General features: G+C 40.3%; 1 protein-coding gene across 3 annotated transcripts; it reads left to right on the forward strand.

The window, feature by feature from the left end:
- The first annotated feature begins 893 nt into the window (after positions 1-893).
- On the forward strand, positions 894-21,060 carry IL20RA (interleukin 20 receptor subunit alpha). Of its 3 annotated transcripts, none has more exons than XM_027683129.1 (7): positions 894-984; positions 13,475-13,590; positions 14,975-15,153; positions 15,841-16,016; positions 17,015-17,159; positions 17,715-17,854; positions 19,897-21,060. In XM_027683129.1, the coding sequence occupies exons 2-7, from the start codon at positions 13,538-13,540 to the stop codon at positions 20,821-20,823; spliced, it is 1,620 nt and encodes a 539-aa protein (XP_027538930.1). In that variant the 5' UTR covers positions 894-984; positions 13,475-13,537; the 3' UTR covers positions 20,824-21,060. The 3 variants fall into 3 exon arrangements, with proteins under 3 accessions (XP_027538930.1, XP_027538912.1, XP_027538921.1); XM_027683111.1 differs by having other exon boundaries at positions 900-984; positions 13,475-13,604; XM_027683120.1 differs by having other exon boundaries at positions 904-984; positions 13,506-13,604.
- Positions 21,061-21,553: the final 493 nt, after the last annotated feature.

Consider the following 21,553-nt stretch of genomic DNA (forward strand, 5'->3'; position numbering starts at 1 on the left):
GGAAATGGCAGGAAAGTATATGGTGACGAAAGGACTGAGAAATCAAAAAGTGGCCAAAGGGTGCTAGGATGGAGGAGGTAAACTTGAAGGGAACAAAAGTGGGAAGACAGCGAATCAGGTCAGTTGGCAAGAAAGGAGCTGGCACGTATTCATCTGAGGGAAGAAGGGCTTATGTCAAAGCACCTTCACCTGCAAGAGCCTCCCCAAGTATTCAGTCTGTAGGACCCCACGAGCACAGTGTGCACCCTGTCCAGTTCCCTCACCTTCTTCTGCTCTTGGTGTTGGTTGCGCTGAGCGGCTTCACACAAACTCAGCAAGAGCTCTGTTCACAGCAAAAACATGTTATTTCTCACAGCCCAGAAATGCTGAGGTGGGAACGAACCTCTGCAGACCTCCTACTCCAACCAGGGTCAGGTGGAGCAGGGTGCTCAGCTCTATCACTGATGGATTTTCAGTATTTCCAAGGATGTAGACTCCATAGCCTTTTCCCATGTCCAAACACACTGTTAAATGCAAAGCAGTGGGGAATATCAGATATTTGAACGCGATGTAGTACGTTGGCCTCCAGCTTTCTCTGCAAAAAAAGAGGGTGCAACAACATCCCACCCACATCTCACAGTGACTTCGAGGGAGAGTTACTCATCGGTGAAAGCACCGAGGGGTGTAGCAGAAGTCACCCCGCGGTTTGAGCGTCACGGCGGGAAGACGGGACCGTGGCAACTCCGCGCGGCACTCGCCCGGCATTGCAGCCTCCACCCAGCACGGCAGCGCCCGCCCAGCTCCTCCTCCCTACCTCTGCTGCCCTGCCCTGCCCAGCCCTGCCCGCCCGCCGGCTCCTTCCACCTGCGTGGCAGCGGCGCAGGGGAGCGGGTGGCGCCCGGTCCGGGAGATGTGACCCGATGGTCCCCAGCCAGCCGTGCCGGGGGGCGGCCTGGCTGCTGCTCCTGCTCCTGCTCCTGCCCCTGGCCCCCGCGGCGCGCACAGGTAGGTGCCGCTGCACATCCCACCTCCCGCCTGTCGCCGCCACGACGGGGATGCGCATCCTTCCCCGGGATGGTAGCGGGAACCGCGCCCCCACGCCGAGCCATGTTCCCTCAGCCCGCGGCCGGCCGGAGCCAGGGAGGCGGCAGGCTGGAGCAGGTCCGGGGTGCTGCTGTCGTCCGTGTTAGGCAACCGTGCCTTTATTTGGTGTTCGTGTTTCTGGCCTCTGGCACTCAAGTGGAAGCAAACGACTGGGTATTTCTGTAATGTTGCTTCATCTTTTTCTTCTCTCCATAATTATGCTGGAATTAGGTCTTACAGAGCTCTGTGTTAATTTGCTGTCAGCTGTAAATTGACAGCGTGCTGTTGAGATAGTCCGTGCTATATCCATTGAGATAATTCCCCAAATACCTTTGGTGTTTGTATCTTCCATTCTGCTTGACAGGTGCCATCCCAGCTAAGCAGTCGAGAGCCAGATTAAAAAAAAAGTCAGGATGGGGTTTTGGCAGAGATATTCAGCTCATGTGTCCCAGTTAACTCTTTTGACAAACTACTCCAATATGCATCAGTGATATTGGGTAACTTTCAGAGGTACCAATGCCAGCTTCTTTTTAGGCAACTGACCACATCATTTTCATCTTATTTAAGTCCACTGATCATCAGTGCAACTGTTGTGGAAAATCTGTATAAGTACTATTCAGTTACTCTTTAAAAACCCTGTAAAATGTGATTACTACTGGTTTTGATTCCAAAGAAAGTTTAGAAAAATGTCAAGGGGGTTATGCTGCTTTTGTCTAATGGTTGCTCAAGGCAGAAGGGAATCTGTTTGCACATTCCTGAGGTTTTAGCTGGACATAATTTCAGGGTTTTGTTGACAGTCAGCAATACCAGCAAGGAAGGGAGAGCTGTGCCTTTCACTGAAAGGTTAGGGCTTCCATTTTCACCTTTTTCAGCATGAGAGAGTAAATGTTAGATTGATTCATCCTAGCAGTATTTTGTAAATAATGGAAGAAATTACATGAAGTGTAGAACTTACATGAAGTGTAGAACTGTTATAACTGTGCTCATGTGCTTTCTCCAAAGTGAAGTGATAAGTAGAGGAGTCCCTTTGGGGTACTCTGTTCCAATAGAAGAAGCCTGGATTACCAGTTGGGAGCAGATGCAGTCCTGAAAATACTGTGGTTGCAGTATTGCAATCTGAGCGTTTGATCTTGTGCTGGAATAGAAGCAGATTATGCTGGGACCCAAGTGCCATATAAAGTAGTTTTACAGCAGAACCTTATAGACTTAGATTCTTACATTACATGTTACAGGATCTGTGCTGTGCCTGTCCCTTTGGGATCTCTTGTCGAGTTCTTTTCTGAACTCTATAGTAGCAGCATTTCTTTTGATGTGACCTTAAAAACTTCCCACTTCTAATGTTTTCTGATGGCTGTGTGAGTTGCTTGGTCTGCATTGGCATACCTGATTTAATATACCTTTCATTCTTGTTCCACTTTATTGTATTTTTAAAAATAAACAGACCTACATTTTGAGAAACGGCTTCAGGCCTCTTTTTAAGCAAATTTCAATGTGTTTTCTTTCACAGTTACTAGAGCACTGAAATGTACTAAACATCCCTTTTATCAAGATGTTGTTCTGGGAAATACAGAATAAAAAGCTTAAAAGGGGTCATGCTATGGACTTTGCAGTTAAGCCATTGAGCTGGAGTTCAGGGACCACACTGATGTTAAAACCATCCAGAAGGCAGGCAATATTCCAGTGCTAATAATCCACTTCCTTTCCTTCTCATTTAAGACTTGAGAAAGCTTTCTGAGGTCAGCATACATAAAGTGCTTTAAAAACTTGAAGTGTCTATGTGGATGTTGCTCCTAAATTGGAGAGGAGAGGTGAGACTGCTGTTTGTAATTCCTTCACCCAAAAAAATGGGACAACTGAAGCAACTTGCACAGCTTATTTTGATAGAAACAAAGCCTGAACAACCGCTTTCATTCCTCTATGAATACATGGTCTTTGAGCAGCAGTCATAATTTGTGACTAACTGAAGTGAAATGCTTGGCTCCAAGGTGAGCAGTGGGGAGATGTTTTGATGTTGACACAAGGTGATTTAAGGTACATTTTGGAACTGAGAAGAGCGTGGTCTGTTGTGTAGACACAGCGAGTAACTATTAAACTATTAAATTGTGTACTGAAGCATCATACTATTTCATATATGAGGCATGCAGTGTTCATGTAATAAATAAGCTAATTGCCCTATAGATGTATTCTGGGATGTCTGTGTGGAGTTAATAGATGGCACTTCAAGTGGTGGTTGTACATTACCCAAATGCAGTAAGAACTCACAGACAGTTGTCTTCTTGTTTGCCAGAGAAGTCATTAAGCTTCAGTACTGAGTGGAAGTTAATAGGAGGGTTGAGCTTTGTGTTTTTACATATTTCCTTGCTCTCTGCCAGTGTGAAGGAAAGAAGAATAAGCGTAAAATAGAAATAAATAAAAATGGATATTAGCATAAGGAGAACTGCAGTATATGAAGGAGTGTCATGTTCATATAGTCAAAAGGCTCATCCTTATCTTCTCATCTTCAGCTTCCAATCTCATGCCAGGCTGTTTTGGACAACACCGTGATCTTTGCCCTAGTGCTGAGCTTTGCTTATGATTTCCTCCACTTGACAAATTCTTACTGACTGTTAATTAGGAATGGAAATGGTTAGAGGAGGCAGTTCATTCTACAAAGAAACTTCCAACATTGTTGGGATTTGTGATTAAAGTCCAAAACCTAGATGTGCATTGCAGTTCCGTATGCAAACACTCAGATGTTGTAGCTGATAACCATACCCTTCCATGCCTGTTGTTGTCTAGTGGCCTTTATAGTCTTAATTCTGAGAGAAGCAAGTGGTTAGGATTACTCAGGAAATTTGTGTTTGTGTGGTTCTTGTTTATGTTTGGTTTGACAGTTGCGGCTTGTACAGATTGATTTCTGCTGAATGATTTCTCTCCAAGAAGTGGTGTTGATTATCTACAACTGCAGAATTAAGAGAGAAAAGCCACCCTTTATGAGCCAAACAAGAGCTTCCATATTTTAGAAAGCTTACTTTTATAAGAGCCGGAATTTTTACTGGAGAGCTGTGTTTAAATGACATACAGCTCTGTTTGTGTTTTGTACTTGGTGTGCCAGTAACTTGCTGGTTTCTATCCACTGTTCATTCTATTTTGAAAACAGTACAGTAAAACTAGTAAATCAGAAAAAGAAAAAAAGGAAATAAGTTGTAGGACTGGAGGTATGGGATAGTTTACAATTGAAGAGATTAAATTAATTATATTTCTTTCTCATGGAAAATAGATGAGATTTCTTGTTTGTCTGGCTACTGCAAGAGTATTTTAAGCTCAGTGAATGAACAGAAGGAAGACTGAAATCTCTTCTTACCTTCTTTACATCCCAGCACCTTTAGTTAAATCTCACCTGATAGATTAGTCATTTTTCAGCCTTCCCACTTCATCTTCTGTGATGGGAAAAAGAAATGTGTCCAAAGAGAAGAAAAAGAAGAATACTGCTTCAGGTGGTGAAAGGATCTGACATGATGTTACCAAGACTTATGTATTTGAACTTAATCACACTCCTTGCATAAGAACACACATGAGTGGGTGTTATAGCTCTTAAGTGAAAGGGTTAATCTGTTTCCTTCTACTTTCTTAAGGGCTGGAGGGAGCAGTTGAGCTAGTATTTATTATTGCATCTGGTTTGCAAAGACTTCGCTTCTCATGGCTTTCCTTGTGTTCTCTGGAAATACATCAATATTCTGCTTTTAGCTGTAGTAATAGTAGTGTACAGGATGTGGCTCAGAAGCATTGAAACCTGACTGTGGCCTGAGAAGACTGAAGCACGTGCAATTGCTGACAGGGCTTTTCGCCACTGTAAGAAGGTAGCAGACAGGCACAGAAGTAGACCTGTTCAGATTTCCAAGTCTAAATCAACATAAATTACTTGAAAGTTAGCTTCTCTGACATCCCAGGCAACGGTCATGCTTCTCCTGATCTCACCAAAGGGTGTTGGCTGCTCCCTTGAACCTCAGTGACAGCTTGCTGGGAGTGTTGGTCTTTCCTCTTAGATCTTGGATGCAGAAGAAGGTGTTTGACTTGCATCTTCTGAGGATTGCCTTTCCCTCAGATATGAAGGCAAGTGCTCATCTTCCATCGACATTACACTCAATCTCCTGTCCAAGGGAAAAATGTGGGTTCAGAATCATGGATTTCACTAATTGAAATAGTCTTGACACCAAGAAGAGCAAAATCCCTTCTCTAGGCAAGCCATCAGTAGGTTACAGAACCAGGAGCAACACTGATTAGGCAATAAATATGATACTGATAGTTCCAACTGGACTGTTGTTGCCTAATAGTTATTAGTCATCACTGAATGATGAAAGCCAAACCTAATTTTTGCTCAGTTTATATGTAAAAAAATAGATCTTTGATGTAGGGATGAATTAGAGGTGTATGAGAATTGGGCTGATAACTGTCACAGAGCATCATTTGTACAATATTTCAAACAGAGACATTAACTGTAACCCTTGGATATTTTGAAAAACAAATGTAAGATGTCAGAGGTATTCTAATTAAGGTTTCATTTTCTTGTTTGTTGGGTTGTGGCTGATCTAAGCAGTAACAAATTGGTAATGCTAATTATATTCTAGAGAGAAAAGAAAATCCTCAACTTTAAATGCTGGACAGTCAAGCTATTTTTAGCGTTTTATATAACTTCGAAACATCTGTTCTAAAAACCAGCTATTATGTCATGGCATTATGTCACCATCAGGCTTTTAAAATTAATTAATTTTTGACAAAAAATGTTTTTGCATTCCAAACTTAACAAAACCTCACTCAATTTTAAATTTAAAAAAAAAGCCTAACAACAAAACAAAAACTAAACAAAACCATGAAGCCCAAAACACTTCCAACAGATTACAACTCTAAAAGCCTAGAGGTGTTGTGACTAATTTGAGACAAGCACACTTTGAATTTCACTCACCTTGTTTGCTTGTTTCAGGCAGTATTGATCACTCAGAATTAATGGAAAACATACCCACGACAACTTCTGCCTGCTGCAGTGTGTCAAGGAAAGTGTTGTAGCGGGGCATGGCTAGGTAGCGTGAGCTCTACTCTTGCATTTGCAAACCTTCAACACAGTGGGAAGAAAATTCAGTTTATTTTTTTTCTGTCATACAAGTTAGCAAAAAGCAATGGATGTCAGCTGCCATGGCCCTCTTCAGCTGTCTCCTAATAAACCTTTAAGGGATTGGGAACACTTTCTCCTTTCTGGAGTTGGGTATTTCTGGACTAGGTCTGTAATGTTCTTTGACCAATAATCTCTGCAGAGGTATTTTTATAAGTTAGGAAGTAGTTTGGATAAATAAAGGCAAGGCTTCATATGGAGGAGGAGAGCATGTCAGGGCAAGCCACAGCTTCAATCCCACTTCTGCATCTCCCATTCTTCAGGCTGTATTTCCACTTTCAGTCTTTCACCAAATGACCTCCTCAGGTTCACCTGTTTCCAATGGCAGTCTGCCCATTTCTTGAAAAACAACCCCCACATGCCTCAGTCTCATCCTTCTCCCACCCATCCCCACCTCTTCTCTCATGCTTTTCCATCTGCTTCACCACCTGGTTTTCATGTAGTCTGTTTTTCTTCCCCCTGTGCCCCTTCTAAACAGGCTGTGATGGGAGCGATGGGCTCCTGTTCTGGGAGGGCAAGTGTGTGCTTTGTGGTTAGCTCTTGAGTAGCGTTACGACTCAAACAGGAAATCACCTCCGTGCTCCTCCCCACATTCCCACCAGTGCTGCTCAAGTCAAAAGGTTTCGCTAGCCTGACTTCATACCAGGCAACACCAGAGCTCTAGAAACCCACCTGGAGGAAGGCAGCTGAGCTGTAATGGCTCTACATACCTCTCCTCCTCTTTCTTTTCGCCCAGATTGCTGAATTCGAGTCAAAAAGAATCAGCACAGAGAAAAGCTTTCAAGCTCACCTAATTTTTAAAAAGTTAACTCACTTGTTTATATTGTTGCTAAGATAATAAATAGTACGTTTGCTAAAATGTATTCCTGGCTTTGCTGGGTTTTCCTTCTTCCATGTAACTTGCGATCTCCAATTTTGGCTCAGTCCCCCTGTTTACTAGTTAGTGTACTCCCCTGCATTCCTTCATGGCCAGCACTGACTTGCTTGAGGCTGGAGATGAGCCAGAAAAGACAACCCCAACCCTCTGCTCATGAGTGCCACTGAACATGATGTTAAATGGACACTTGCACTGAGTATGACCATTTTTATTTTAATGTTATGCTTAGGCATGTGTTTGAGGGACTGTTTTTCGCTGAGAACAACATAACCATCAAAACAGATGAGCTGGAGAAAGAAAAGAGCAAAAATGCCTTGAAAAATGAAGAGCGATGTCATAGAAGGAGCAAGCAAAATGTCATAGGAGCTTGGTGGAATTCACACAAAGCTGAAAAGAAAGACTGAAGAAAAGGCAGTAGCTTACAGCATTCATTGCCAGAAACTCCTAATTTGCCAGATGCTTCACTGGTGGGTCTAAGCTACCAGTGGGAGAAGGTAAATAAGGGATTCCAACAGTTTGAGAGGTTGTCCTCTCTCTGAGATGTGTAAGTGTGGGTTCAATCCATGGGCTTGAAGTGGCTGCAAATGGTGAGGCACAGGGTGTGCCTGCAGCATTGCCCACAAATTTGGTGCCCAGCACTAAGGTGCTTCCATCAGAGGTGCTCCCAAAGGCCACTTTCGTAAAGGAAAATACAACAGTAATTGACAATGAAGTCTGCTGTTGTCAGAAAAGCAGTTCCCGTTTTGAATTCTGAGATGACTGTAGAGGAAGAGTCCTTGGGTTTTATTGCTGTGACTAGAGGGAAAACCTGTTGCAGTAAGGCTTCTCTTTCTGTTTTAATGCTCTCCACATCACTCACTGTCTTAAATTATATCTTAGAGTTGTCTAGAGAGTCCTATGACCTTCTTTGTTGCTATGTTTCATTGGATAATTTGGTGTTTGGACTTTTGTGCTTTGCCATAGTAAAATGCAGCAGATGATCACTGCTTCAACATAGTACAGTCAACAACAGTACTCACACAGAAGGCACTGTGATGCCAGTAGGTCATCTTTCAGTGGATCCTCTGCCTTCTCACCTCCCCAGAACTTTAGCTAGTGTACAGAAAAAATATCTGTGCTTTTATGTATTTGTGTACTTTTATGCTTTGCAGCTGCTGGGTTACCTGATTCAAGTGCAAAGCTAAGGAATCTGTTTAGAGCAAGAGGACATGGGTAGTTGACAGCTGTATTTGTTCTGCAGCGCTGACATTAAACACAGTTGTTTGTCACTGAGACAGGCAGCAGGGCTTCCTAGCAGGTAAAAAGCAGATGCACTGAATGGATAATGGTTGTAACATGGAAATTGTGTGCATTTATACTTGTGTTTGTATAAATCAAAGAATCACAGAATCTGCCAAGTTGAAAGGGACCCAGAAGGATCATCGAGTATACATGTGTATAGATAGATAGATACAGCTGTAACCAAGACTGAGCTTTGAAGAGTACTGACTTGAGCAAGGCATGTACCTGGCAGGGGGCTCTATATGATTAAAGCCGACCAGGTTTTGAAACCCAGCAAACGCTTTCATAAAGAGAAGATGAAGCACCTGCCATGCAGTCTTTTAGTCATGTGAATAGCCTCACTGACGTCAATGGGGTTTTTCACTCACATGTAAAGGTGTTTCCAGGCTAAGTCACGTCTGTTTTGGAGAGTCTCGCAACAGCTTATTCTAAGATCAGGAGTTGCCTGTTAGTTGTGGTGATGAAGTTTGCAAGCCTATATTATTACTTTATTTCCAGTCCAGATGTCAGTCAAGAAGATGTAAGGAATGATATTACTCAAGGTTTGATTTACAGCCTTTCCAAAGACAGTAATAAGGGTTCCAGTTTTTACCATGCAATAAATAAATAAAGTGGCCTTGTTATATTGGAAAGTGATGACAGCCATTGCAGGCTACTGATGAGGCAGACTAAACCTAGCAAAGCAACATGTATGACTGATTTCTGCTCTTAGACCAGTACGAACTGAAAATACTCTATGTGATACCCATGCCATTAATCCCGTTTAATGGAAATAAAATCAGAATATAACTGGATAAATTGTTTTTAAAGATAAGATGCTGAAATAAGTATGTTTAGAGACAAGATACTGAAATAAGCAGCTGATGCACATACTTGAGTCCTTTCCTGACTGATAACCATGGAGCATACAAGCTCTGTGTGTGATCTATTTTCTATGCATGTCCCCTGATATTATCGATCATCAAATAAACATGACGGAGTTTATTCTTAACTCTTCCTGGAGAAATAGGGAGCATGGTTTTATTCTTGTTTTACGTATTCAGAATTGAGGTATAACTAACTTGCATGATTTGTTGTAGGGGCAAACAGAAGCCTTTAGTGAAGGGACGAGAAATAGAAACCAAATCTTTGCTTTTGCAGCTCATGGAAAGTTAACGGTCTCTGTCCCTCTGCCTTTCAAATCACTCTGAGCTGGGGGTAGGTGGGAGCACACCAGCAGTGTTGTAATGCTTTAGATCTTGTAAAGATAGAGTCTGTGGCTTCTGTGTACTGAGATTGGTTCCTCTGCTGCAGTCAGTGTTTCTGTTTTGAAACTTCATTTACCACAGCAGAAACCACACTGGGAGGAGAGAAATTAAAAAAAAAAGAGTCAAAGAGCTACCTTTACATGTTACTAGTTTAAAAATATTGTAATGTAACAGACAAATGCATGACTCTTTCTACTTTAAAATGTGCTTGAAGAATATAAATGTTTTATGTAAGGGTGGACAAATGTGGAACGGTATAGGTGAACAAAAAGCCTTCAGAAAACCAACTGAAAAAATTTCCTTTGTCTGTGATAAGCTGGCTGCCTCCAGCCAGTTCAGTTTGGTGACTATGGATTAGCCTGATAAGTAGAACACATTTAAAAAAATTTAAAGAAAAAAGGTGTGAAAAGTGAGCTGTTAGGGATGCTTTTAGCTTTCTTACACTTGATTCAGCAGTACCCCTGCCAAATTTAGTACTACACTGAGCAAAGCCATATTTATCAGATGTATGTAGAAGGCCTGTCAAAATGGGACAGGTGGTGACCTTAAGTCTGTCCCACTGCTTCTAGACAGAATCAGCTAAATTACTGCCACTTCTAACAGATGTTTTTCTAATCTGTCCTTTGAAACATCCAGCAGCCCTCCCATCCTCATGTGTTGGTCCTCTTCCCACAAGGGGTAATTCCCAGTGCCTCCTTTCTTGTTGAAACTGAACTCTGTTCCTTTTCCTCCTTGTTTGTGGTGGACAAGGAAAGTAGATTATCCTTTTCAAGTAAAGAATTGGAGAGCACCCTGCCACTGTTACCTGGACCAGGTGCATCCCTCACAAGTTTAATTGCCAAGGAAGCAGAGCCAAAGGCTAATTGGCATGACCACCTCCTCCACTGGAGGGAAACAGATGCACCCAGTCTGGTCCATCCTGACTAGAGAGATGATCCTATGGAAGAGTTTGTCTTCCTCTGCATTTTATGGCCACTGCAAACTAGATGCCTTGCTCAGAACCCAAGTTACCAGAGAGAAATCCCCTTTTCATCTGCTGCTGTTTAAAATTGTTTTAATCTTTTCTCCAGAGGTTTTTGGAGTGTGCAATATGTATCCAGTATTATTCTCCAGTCTCTGTTTTATTATTTAATATCTCCTTGTTGGGCTTTTTAGTTTTTCCTCATTGTTTTTATAATGAGGAACCTTTTATGACTGATTCCCATCAATCTAAGAAAATACCTATGTTGTATTTCCTTCTACTTGGGAACTTTAGCAGCAGGACTGTGTGACTTCTGTGTGAGATTTTTTAGGGTTTTTTTTAATCTCTTATTCACAGTTGATGTAGAGCCAGAGGGCCTGCATGATGCTGGCACGGGTCTGGGTGTGCACCCCCAGCAACCGGGCCAGGCGGGGGTCCAGCTTGTACTGCGGGGGCTGGTGATCCAACATGAGCAGCAGAGTGCACTTCACATTGACATCTCCGGGACGCTTCACCTGGAAGGCGTCGGTCTCCTGGGTCGTGGGCATCCGGTGCCACTCCACCAGATGGTTGTCTGGGCCATACAGCTCCTTGTCCAGCTCGATGACGAGGCTCTTGAAGAAGGAGGAGAATTTCCTCTTCTGCTTGCTGGGATCCTCCAGCAGTTTGCCCTCCACACGCAGCTCCCAGGAGGCCACACGCTCTCCCCCCTCTCTCCCTCTTCCTTGGCTGGGGTGAAAGTGTTGGAGATGTAAATCCTCAGCTTCCGCTTTTGCGTCAGGGGTTTCTTTATGGCCTCCTGGATCTCCATCCTCTTCCGAGCGATGGTTTGGTCCAGCTTGCGCTCTTATTCACAGTTACTGATTATGCAATTGGATTTCCTGTAGCGTCATACACTGAGGTGCTGGGATGTGGTACAAAGAATGAAACTTGATGCATGAATGATTTTTCATAGTCCATGTAATGCTAGTTTTGGTTTGTTCTTCTTGGTAACATGCACATGAGTACTTTAGGAGCTCCTCTATTTTACTGAAGAGATGTTGCAAGTTTGAGGCTGTTTTTCTGGCTCTCCTGAAGAGCTTCATTTTTAAATTAGTATCCACTTAAAGCAGTTGCAGAGGACATTTATTTTGGGGGAAATCAGAACCTTTTATTTTCTAGGTTCTCTATCTCCTACTTGGAATTGTTAGAGTAAGGCAAATTCCGGGAGGTCTCTTTCTGCTGCATTTACATCCCTGAGTGTCCTGAAACTTTTTTTATTGTGTTATAACTGAGTCCATAGTTTGTGCTCTTACAAGCTGACTGTCAGAGGACATTTCTGTGTCCAAGTGTCAAGGAAATAGGACTTTCTACATACTTTTTATAAATAAATAAGTTTGCCCTAAGGACTGTACCTGATGAAACTTCTTCTGACCAGAGAAAATGAAAGCCACTGAACACTATGGAAGTGCTAGAGATAAAAGAGAGTAACATTAGAAATACCATACATAAACAGTTTTGTGATCTGAAAATACAGATGCAGGCATATACCTGCAAGGTATACAACAAAGAGGTTGTTTTGAACATTAGCATATAGCTAGAGGCTTGGAAAACCCAGAGTCTGCACTGAGACAATTTAAAGTAATTGTCTCACTGCAAGGTGATTGTTTTAATAAACCTATTGAAGAGAAAAGCTTTTACTTTTGGCTCAAAGACAGCTATGTCTGCAAGTTAATCAGGCAAATGGTGCTGACTCTTGCTTACAAAAGCAACTATATGTTACGTATACAGGAGGATGAACACTATTACTCTAGTAATAGTGAAATATACTACAAGAGAGCCTTCAGATCTGCTTACAGAAGCAAGAGGTCAAGGACTATTCGTTCAGACAGGTTACTACAATTTGTTGATATATTTTATTTCCCTCTTTCTTTTCCTTTTTTTGTTATCTTAAGAACTAGAATTACATCCCTGGAGGAAGAGCTTAAAGGATTTTGAAAACTCCTGAAGAACTACAGTCACTTTTTCTCTTTGCTGTGCTCTTATGGCTACTTGCAATGGCAAGCTCCTTGCCAGCAGTGCCAGCTTCAGAGCTGCTGCCATGGGCACTTGGCAGGATGTGCTGGGGCTTGAGACACAACTTTGAACTTGGGATTCTTCCCATGGGCCCACAGGCTCCGTTTTGCAAGCAATTTAGCAATATGAGCATCTCCATTACATTTATTAGATTAGGAGTGGGAATTAGAAAGATGTGAAACTGAGTTCTTAAGAGACTCAGACTTGCTTGTTTATTAATTTCAAAAGCCGGTGCAATGAACAGCAATTTAGATGAGTGACCTAAAGTAGATATTTGCTTTTGACTTTCTGGAGAATCAACTGGGATGGTCAAATGACCCCGGGGCTATTTTGATAATCCAGTCCAATTTTCTAGCGCAAAGTCATACATCAGTTTGTAAAGCGGTATTTGCAATAGATTGCATGTGTCTTTTTTAAAAATACCTGGTGTGACTTTTAAAAATCCACTCAGCTACAAGAAGATTCTAATGAAGTATTAAGGATACTTACAATTTTCACTGTTAAAGTGTACTGATATTCAAATACATTTGCAATTTTGAAAATGTGTGTCTCTTCTAGGCCAAGCTTTTCTAGCTTTAGCTTTCAGTCCATGTATATTTCCATGTCAGTGCCTGTTATAAATGGGAAAGACATTTTTGCTAGAGAAAAAATACACTTGTACAGATGGAATTTGGGACTGCACTAGCTAGGGACACTTCTAAAAAAATCAATTTTCCATAGCCAACAACCTTGCACTTTGAATATTAAGAAACATAGAATTTTATGGCTTATTTAAAAATAACTTGAAAGCATATGTATTTGCAGATTCTTAGTGCATGTTGTTCCTTTCTCGTTTTACTTCTCAGGAGAGTTGTATTGTTCTTTGCTCAACCCTAGGAATGTCCGTTTTGAATCTATAAATATGAAGAATGTCCTTCACTGGTCAGCACCAGAAGGCACAGGCAATGGAGTACTCTACAAGGTGAAGTATTCAGTGTAAGTTGGCTTGTTTATTTTATCTCCCACTGACTTTTATTTTAGCATTTTAAATAATAAATTTTAAAACATTATGCAAGATAGGGCTGATATAAAGTAAAGAAAGGAGAACTAAAGTGTGGGCTAGACTTAAGCAATGTGGTTTTTATTTTTTCCTTCTGCAACTGTATACTTCACATCCAGTTAAAAAATGTGTAAGGAGACATTCTTCCTATGAAATAAGTGTAGGTTGCAACATTCTAATACTACAGAAGCTTTCAGAAGCATTCCTGAAAAAATGAGACAGAGGAATGAAGAAGGACTGTGCTGTGGATTGGCATCTGTCCACATGAGCCTTCTGTACACGTTTAAATGGAAATGGACTACAACCTCTTTTGCTCAGATCTTGCCCTCTGTGCTAACAGGAGTGGCACAGTCCACTGCCTAGAAAGGGGAGAGTACTCAGCAATTATGGAATGAATGATAATTGTGTAGGATGTAAAATGTTCAGAGAGCACTGGCTACACTGACTCTGCAGGGCCAGCTGGTCCATGAAAGAGTCTGTAGCCATAGGTACGGCCATCTTTTGCACTGAATACAAAAATATGTTTGTACTCACCTAGGAGAGGTATGAGAGGTGGAAAATGATGGTGAGTGATCCTGTCCTGCAGTCATGCAGAAGCTGCCACATGCCCTTAGTAATTAGCAGCCTAAGGGGAATTCTTAATAATGTGAATTTGAGGAGCAGGAGCTTCTGAGCAAATCCAAACAGGAATTTTCCAAGGAAATCTTGATTTGTTCTACTAGTGTATAAGAGCTGTTCAGTACCGAGGCATTGTTGGTAGCAGATTTATGCTACTTTTTCAACTAGAAGGATTTTGAAGTTCATTGTATTGCAATGGAGTCTTTCTTCTAAACTAGAAAAAGAAGCCACAGCTGGGAATGAGTAGTCTCCTCTCACTCATCTTGGAAACCTGAGCATCATCTGTGTCTGTACGCGAGGATGAGTGACTGACCATTCTGAGAGAACTCATTGTCTCTAGTTATCCTGATTTTGTTTTTGTGTGTTTAGAGTTTAAACTACAGCAGTGGTGATTGAAGTTGAGAGATCTCTGGTCTGCGCAAGCAAAACTTGACTTAGATTGGTATCAGCAACATCCTAGTTAGTTCCAGCTGGCCTCTTCTGGATAGGGCCTACCCTTCACTTATTTTTCATTAAAAACTTGCAGAAGTCTTGTGCTTCATCTCTGCTAAGCTGGGAATTCCTTAAAGTTGCAAATTTCTGCTAAACAAGCAAGCTGTTTTATCAGCCAAAATACAGCACAGAAAATTATATTATCAGATGACTAAAATAATGGCAATAGCTCCTTTTTCTTTCTTTTTCAATATAGGTATGGTGTTGGCAAATGGATTAGAAAGCCAGAATGCAGGAATATAAACAGAACATGGTGTGACCTCTCCAGTGAGACCTCTGACTACGAAGAACAATACTACGCAAGCGTTAAAGCCTTCCTAAATGGAATGTTCTCTGACTGGGTGGAAACCACACGATTCAACCCTCTTACAGACAGTAAGGAAAGCTGAGCACACAGCCGGATCAATGACGTGGATTAATACTGTGTGCTCAGACTACATGTGCCTTTATAGCACATGATGTTTTAATTTTAACATGAAGTTACTTTTTTTGCAGTTGTTACACATTCATGCTTTTGGCAGATGTAATTGAAATAATCAAATTGGAATTTGGGTATATGTGTTATATATATATATATATATATATATATATATGTATTTATAGTCTTACATATACTGAATACTCTGTCATGCTATGGCAAAGCTTTTCTCAAGGCAAATAAAAGCCTTGGCACATCTAGAGTATAAAGAACTCTGATTTTGAAAAGGCTTTATTAAGCCAAGCAGTAATTGTACTCTAGAGCCCAATATTTCTTATCTTTGCCAAATAATCTGAGAACATGATGGTAATTTAGCTTGTTTTAGCAAATTGAGTTTCAAGGTTATTTATCCTGTGAAGTCCCAGGAATTCCTAGGCAAAATTCCAAGTCAGTGTTCTCCTTCTCCCTTAAAGATCCTCTCTTCAGATCAAATAATTTTCTACCGATATAAATAAATTGTTCAAAGTCCTACTTAGACTCCCCCAAACATTGCAAAAAATTAATATTATCACTTTTGAAAAACTGCTCAAGTCAGAGTGCCTCTGCTGAATTTAACTGCTTTTTGTACATGTTCATTTTTGCAGCTAAAATTGATCCACCCATGGTAAGTGTATCTTCTACTGACAGATCTATTTCAATCATTCTGACTGCTCCTGAGAAGTGGAAAAGAAGTCCTGAGGAAGAATCCATATCTCTGCTTCAAGTGTATCCTGGCCTGCAATACAACGTGTCTGTCCTTAACAAAAAAACAAAGAAGCGGGTAAGCTTTGACAGGGCTGTAGAACTGCTCATATTAAATCTATGCTTTGTGCTTCTTGAAATGCACTTTGTCTGTAACAGCAAGGATTGAAATCAGATTCATAGCCTTATAGGAATTATAAGATTGTAAGACACTCCACAGCCACTCAGTCTACTAGCAGTACTTAAAATATATCATGACAAAGCACGTCCTCTGTCACCATATGTGAAAACTTCATTTGCTTATGGAGGTTTACATTTCATTAGCAAGTAATAGTTCCCAGCATAAACCAGTAGATGATCATCTTTGATTCAGTGATAAGCTACAAAAACATGCATCTGTTCCCATCCTTCAGGCAAAATCTCTGTGTGGCAAATCTCTGAATTTCCTGAAAAGACAGAAATTTTACACCAAAAAGATCACCTTCTGTCAAAAGGGATATTAAAATACCAAGATTAGAAATTAGAGGTAGACAAAAGTGGTTTAGTGTTTTGGTTGGTTTTGGTTGGTTGTGTTGGGATTTTTTTGTTTGTTTTTTTTTTTTTTTCATAAAAATGCAGGACATATAGCATTTCCTTTACTTTGGACTCCAAGGTCTACGTAAGATCTGTTATGTTAAGGCTTCTATCTTTACCAGAACATCCCAGTTGGAAGGATTCTGTGGAACTGTACCACATGCTTTTCATTGGCTTATGCATCAGGACAGGGCTGGAGTGATGCTTTAGCTCTGTTGCAACATCATCATGAGAATGTGGGCTAGTACTGGCACATAGTCCTGCTTCATATGAAGCATGAAATTTTTCAGTAGTTATAGAAGAATGTTTGATTGGAAGAGAAAATATTCAGAGAGGATGTGACCTACTAAGTAACTTGAATGTTGATTGCATTTGGAAAAAAAGGATGCAGTTGGCAGCTTTTACAGTATCATTATTCTTTCAAGAAAATGTGTGTGCTTGTTACTGTTCTGTAGCTGAGAAGTTAAAAGGGGGGGGGAAATATCTATTTTTAATGTCTTCCAGTGGTTCTTCTCCATCAGCAACCAAACCCTGGTTGTGCCCTGGTTAGAACCTGAAACAGCTTATTGTGTCAGTGCACAGATACATGTCACCACACCGCTTTTGGACAGTGGCTTTTCCAAAGAATATTGCATTGCTACCTTGAAAGGTATGTGCAAGCTGGTAAATTACAAAAAGAAGAGGTGAGTTAGAAACAATCATGGTGATTGAATTTGTGAATTTTTTATGTATCCATTTTGAGAGTGAAAATTAGCATGGTTTCTCCCTTCTCTGTGCATTTGTAACGATGAAAAAATCTTTGCCTTTAAAAAAAACATAGCTGGGAACTACTAACATGAAGGTACATCAGTACCTTCTGAAGAAGAGTATCTGCAATTTTTGAGTCGTCTTGGTGCATGGAGAATGGTTTTTTTTTTCTCCTCGAATGAGGTTTGGGAGTGGCAGAGTTGGGTCAGTCTGAAGTTAGCAACAAGAGAACCTAAGGGAGGGGTTGTTACTTCATTTTAGAATTTCATTTATGATTTAGACAATACTAAAAATTTTCTGTAACTTAAATTTTATTTTTTTATTTATTTCCTGCAAGTTCCTTGTTTATCTAGCACATTTGCATTCTGTATCCAAAAAGCAGTGCGGTGAATGCACACACTATCTGAATGCATTAAAAAGTTGTTTGTTACAATGAAAACTTTTGTTTTGTTAACAGATAAAACAGAAGACGAAACTATAAGAATCGCATTTGTATATGTTCTCCCTACCATGCTGGCTGTCCTTTTTATTTCAGTGACATGCTATTGTGTGCACAAGTATATTCATGTCCACAAACAAAAACATCCAACAAATCTGGTAAGCTTTTTCTGTTGCAGGAGGTCACTACCAACCTTGGCAATCACAGCAGAGCTGTGCATTTTCTGGGATTTCTGAGCAGGTTTGGAGGAAACAACATCTAGCTCCAAATAAAAGCTCTAGTTGCCACTGAGATCAAGAAAAGAAAACTACATTGAGGGTTATTAAATGCAAGAAAAAAAGAGTAATTACTCAAGTTAGCAACTGTGTCTAAAAAGATAACCAGATCTGAAAAGATGACTAGAGGTAAGAAGGATCAGAACAGAGCTGTTGGTTTGGGAAGAGTTTGGAACTTTAAGGTCTGAGGTGCACTGAGGCAAGCTCTGTTAGGAAGTCACAACTCTGTTAATGTGTCTAAGATGAAGCACTGTAGAAAGTCAGTTGGAAAAAAGTTATTTATTTGTTGTATTCAGAAACAGGAAGGGAAGACCATTAAGCAGTACAGAAACCTCGTGATGTTCTTTTGGACTATTGCTGAGTAATACTAGATTTTGCCACTTAATTGTGTTCATGAAGGACTAAACACGTGTACCATACAGATAATTTAATCTGGATTTCAAGAATATTTTCAAATACTGTACTATTTCCTAACACCCAAAAATGTACGAACACGTTCTGTTATTTAAACAGCCCAAAAGCACTTTTTACAAAAAATGTTTGCAAATTTCTAGTGCTGCAGAGTTTGTTAATTTTTAGAAAGAACACATAAAGTCTATAAAATGTTACTGGTTTCCAGCTCATGAGCTGAGCAGAGCTTTCTCACGACTATCTTTAAACAAGTTGCTCAACCATAAACATGCAATTACAGTATGAATTGGATTAACACTTCGATGTTAATCCAATCTGCATGACACCGTGGGATGGGAGATACAAGGGAGTTGGTTTCAACACACTGACTTTTCTGAAGGAATTTAGAGCAGCACAGAGGTGACAGGAGAAATCTTCACAGAGGGACTGTGGGTTCAACATGGCTTTGAAGGAGTAGAGCGACTATTGCTGCAGCATGTTCAGATGTGCACAGAGACACCTCCTGCACTTGACAAGGCACCGGCTTTATTACAAAACCATGGAACTACAAAGTGGTTTGGGTTGGTAGAGGCCTTCAAAGACACCTAGTTCAACTACCCTACCTCCACCTCTGGATTCAGTTAAAGCAAAAAATGAATATAAACCTTGTATTTTAATGATGCTTTCCGTCTTTCCCAACCTACAGACTATTTCACATGAGCACCCTGTGTGGTCAGGTGGAGGGGAAATAAGCAGTTTGTTTTGGCCCAGCACTTCTGACCTGCAGGACGTTTCAGACTACCTGGTATATCGATTAGTGGTCTTAGTCCTCCATTCAAGCTTGAAAGCATTCAAATGCAGCTTCTGGTTGTTTTTCCCTATTGCATTTCACTTTAGTGACTGCCCACACACTAATTTATTCCTGTTAGAAATATTAGTAATTTTAGAAAGATTCCTGTTTAGGAAAAGTAGATGATTTCTCACAGAGTCACAAAAGCAGCCTGTGGCAGATTGCACAATGTAGGCTCCTTACACAGCACTTCAACCTGATGTATAGCTTCCTTTCTGAAACAAAACCTGGTATTATTCTATTCTCTGTAAGCTATACCTTAACATGCTACCTGACTCTGCTTTTGGAAATTGGTTTTGGCTGCATTTTCTCTGCACTGGTTAAAAAGAGTAACCTTTGCTCAAAGGACAACTCTTATGTTTTCTTTAAAGTTGCTTGAGTTTATGTTGGTGGAAACAAAACCAGTATTTGACAGAATTGTTCTAACCGTTATTTTGACATGAGAAAGATAAGAAAAGGGATATTAGAACTGGTCATAATATAATTTTACTTTGGATAGAATAAAAAAAGGGGAGCATATTGACACTCATGAATATTTATATAATGAACCTTTTTCTTCTCTAAATTGGAATAACCTCATAATAAAGTCTAACCTAGCCTTATATTTTAAAAATATGTGATGGTATAAGAATAAGCAAGACGGTATTTTTATTATACTTCACTCAAAATATTTCTTACTTTCCAGGTATGGCAGTACACTGACAAATGCAAGGAAAGGGTTTTCATACCAAGCGAAAAAATGGTGCTTAATCTTATCAGCGTTACTGGGGATGACTGTAAGGAATCCGGTCATCTATCAGAAAGGAAAAGTGCGCACTACTACACTGTTTACAATGGCAATGAAGGGAAGGACTTGCCTTCTAAGGAAGTTGTTACAGAAGTGCTGGAAACAAAACACTTGCTTGATATTTCACACGAGGAGATTTCACACGAAGAAGATATTTTAGTGGAAAGGGACCAAACTAGAAACTGGACATCCTATGGCCAGTCTGGGACACAGAATACTTTGAGAAAGAAAAATGCAGGGGCTGTAGAGTATGAGCATGATGTAAGGGCTGAAGACTTTAGACCTGGTCAGAAAATAGAAGAGAAGTTTTCTGCCCCCAGGGGACAGATCTGTGAGCTACAGATCACTTTGGGGGACTTGGTTGATATGGAAATAGGACAGCCATATTCCCCCCAACTAGAGGTGAGGGTAGCAGACCTTTGTCTGGGACAGAAAACAGAGGAACTTAATTTGAAGATGGTTGATGTAGCAGATGAATTGACATGTGAGACTCATATCAGCTTTGTGGACCTGGATACTGAAAAATCTGGGCAGACATCCTATCGTCAGCTGGAAAAAATCACACAGGGCCTCACAGATAAAGAAGGTGAACAGACCATAGTAGTTGATTGGGATCCTGACAATGGAAGACTGTATATTCCTACTTTGTCCAGTGTTGAAAATCAGGTGTGTGAAGGAGTATTCAAGTATGATGATCCAGACAAAGAGGAAATTTTGTTCAGACTGTATAAGAAAGAGGTATCTAGTGAATCATTAAAAGACCAAGGAATGTATCTCCTGCAGTTCAAGGAACAATGGGGACTTCATGTAGAAATGGAAGACTGAAAAGTACCTTTCTTAAATATTCAAAAATGCAAAATCCTGTTTACTTTCCTAAAGAGAGTGATGGACTCAGGGGAGCAGACACATCTTAATGTACTGAAGTTTTTGGAACCATCACAGTTGAAAATTTATTCGTTATCTGTTATTGATAACAGTTTCCAGATATAATATAAATTATTTTGACTTCCATCATAAACCTCTTGTGTAAAATATGATTGTTATGAGATTATATTATTTTTAAAAAATAAAATAATAAAAGAAATTATAAAAGAAATTAACAGATAAATATTAAAAATAAATATTTTTACAGATGATGTTTTCACATCATAATTCCTGCAAAAAAAAATTAGCAACATTTGAAAACAGTTATTTTAGCAAATAAAAAGCAACAATATGACATTTTTCTGCACTATTTCATGTATCTTGACACAATGCAGTCATTTCTAGATATCATACCTGCTACTTGTAGTGGTTTGAGCTGACCTCTGTGCAAGTTAAGGGTATTCCAGTATACATTTTGCTTCTGTTTTATAAATATTTTTCTACTTAACAAAGTTCTTACTTATTTCTCTTGAAAGACTTGTCTGGGGTGCTGGGTCCTTTCCATACTTTGCTGTGCTGATAAGCAGTCAGAAACGATCTTTTTAGCAGGCGTGCCTACAGGCTCAACAGGCGTAAGAGACAGAAGAGAGCAAGCAGTAGTTGTGTTTTGAACTGGGACAAAATGCAGTAC

This window comes from Neopelma chrysocephalum, unplaced genomic scaffold, assembly GCF_003984885.1.
Source record: "Neopelma chrysocephalum unplaced genomic scaffold, ASM398488v2 Primary Assembly neopelma1_23, whole genome shotgun sequence".
NCBI classification, from domain to species: domain Eukaryota; kingdom Metazoa; phylum Chordata; class Aves; order Passeriformes; family Pipridae; genus Neopelma; species Neopelma chrysocephalum.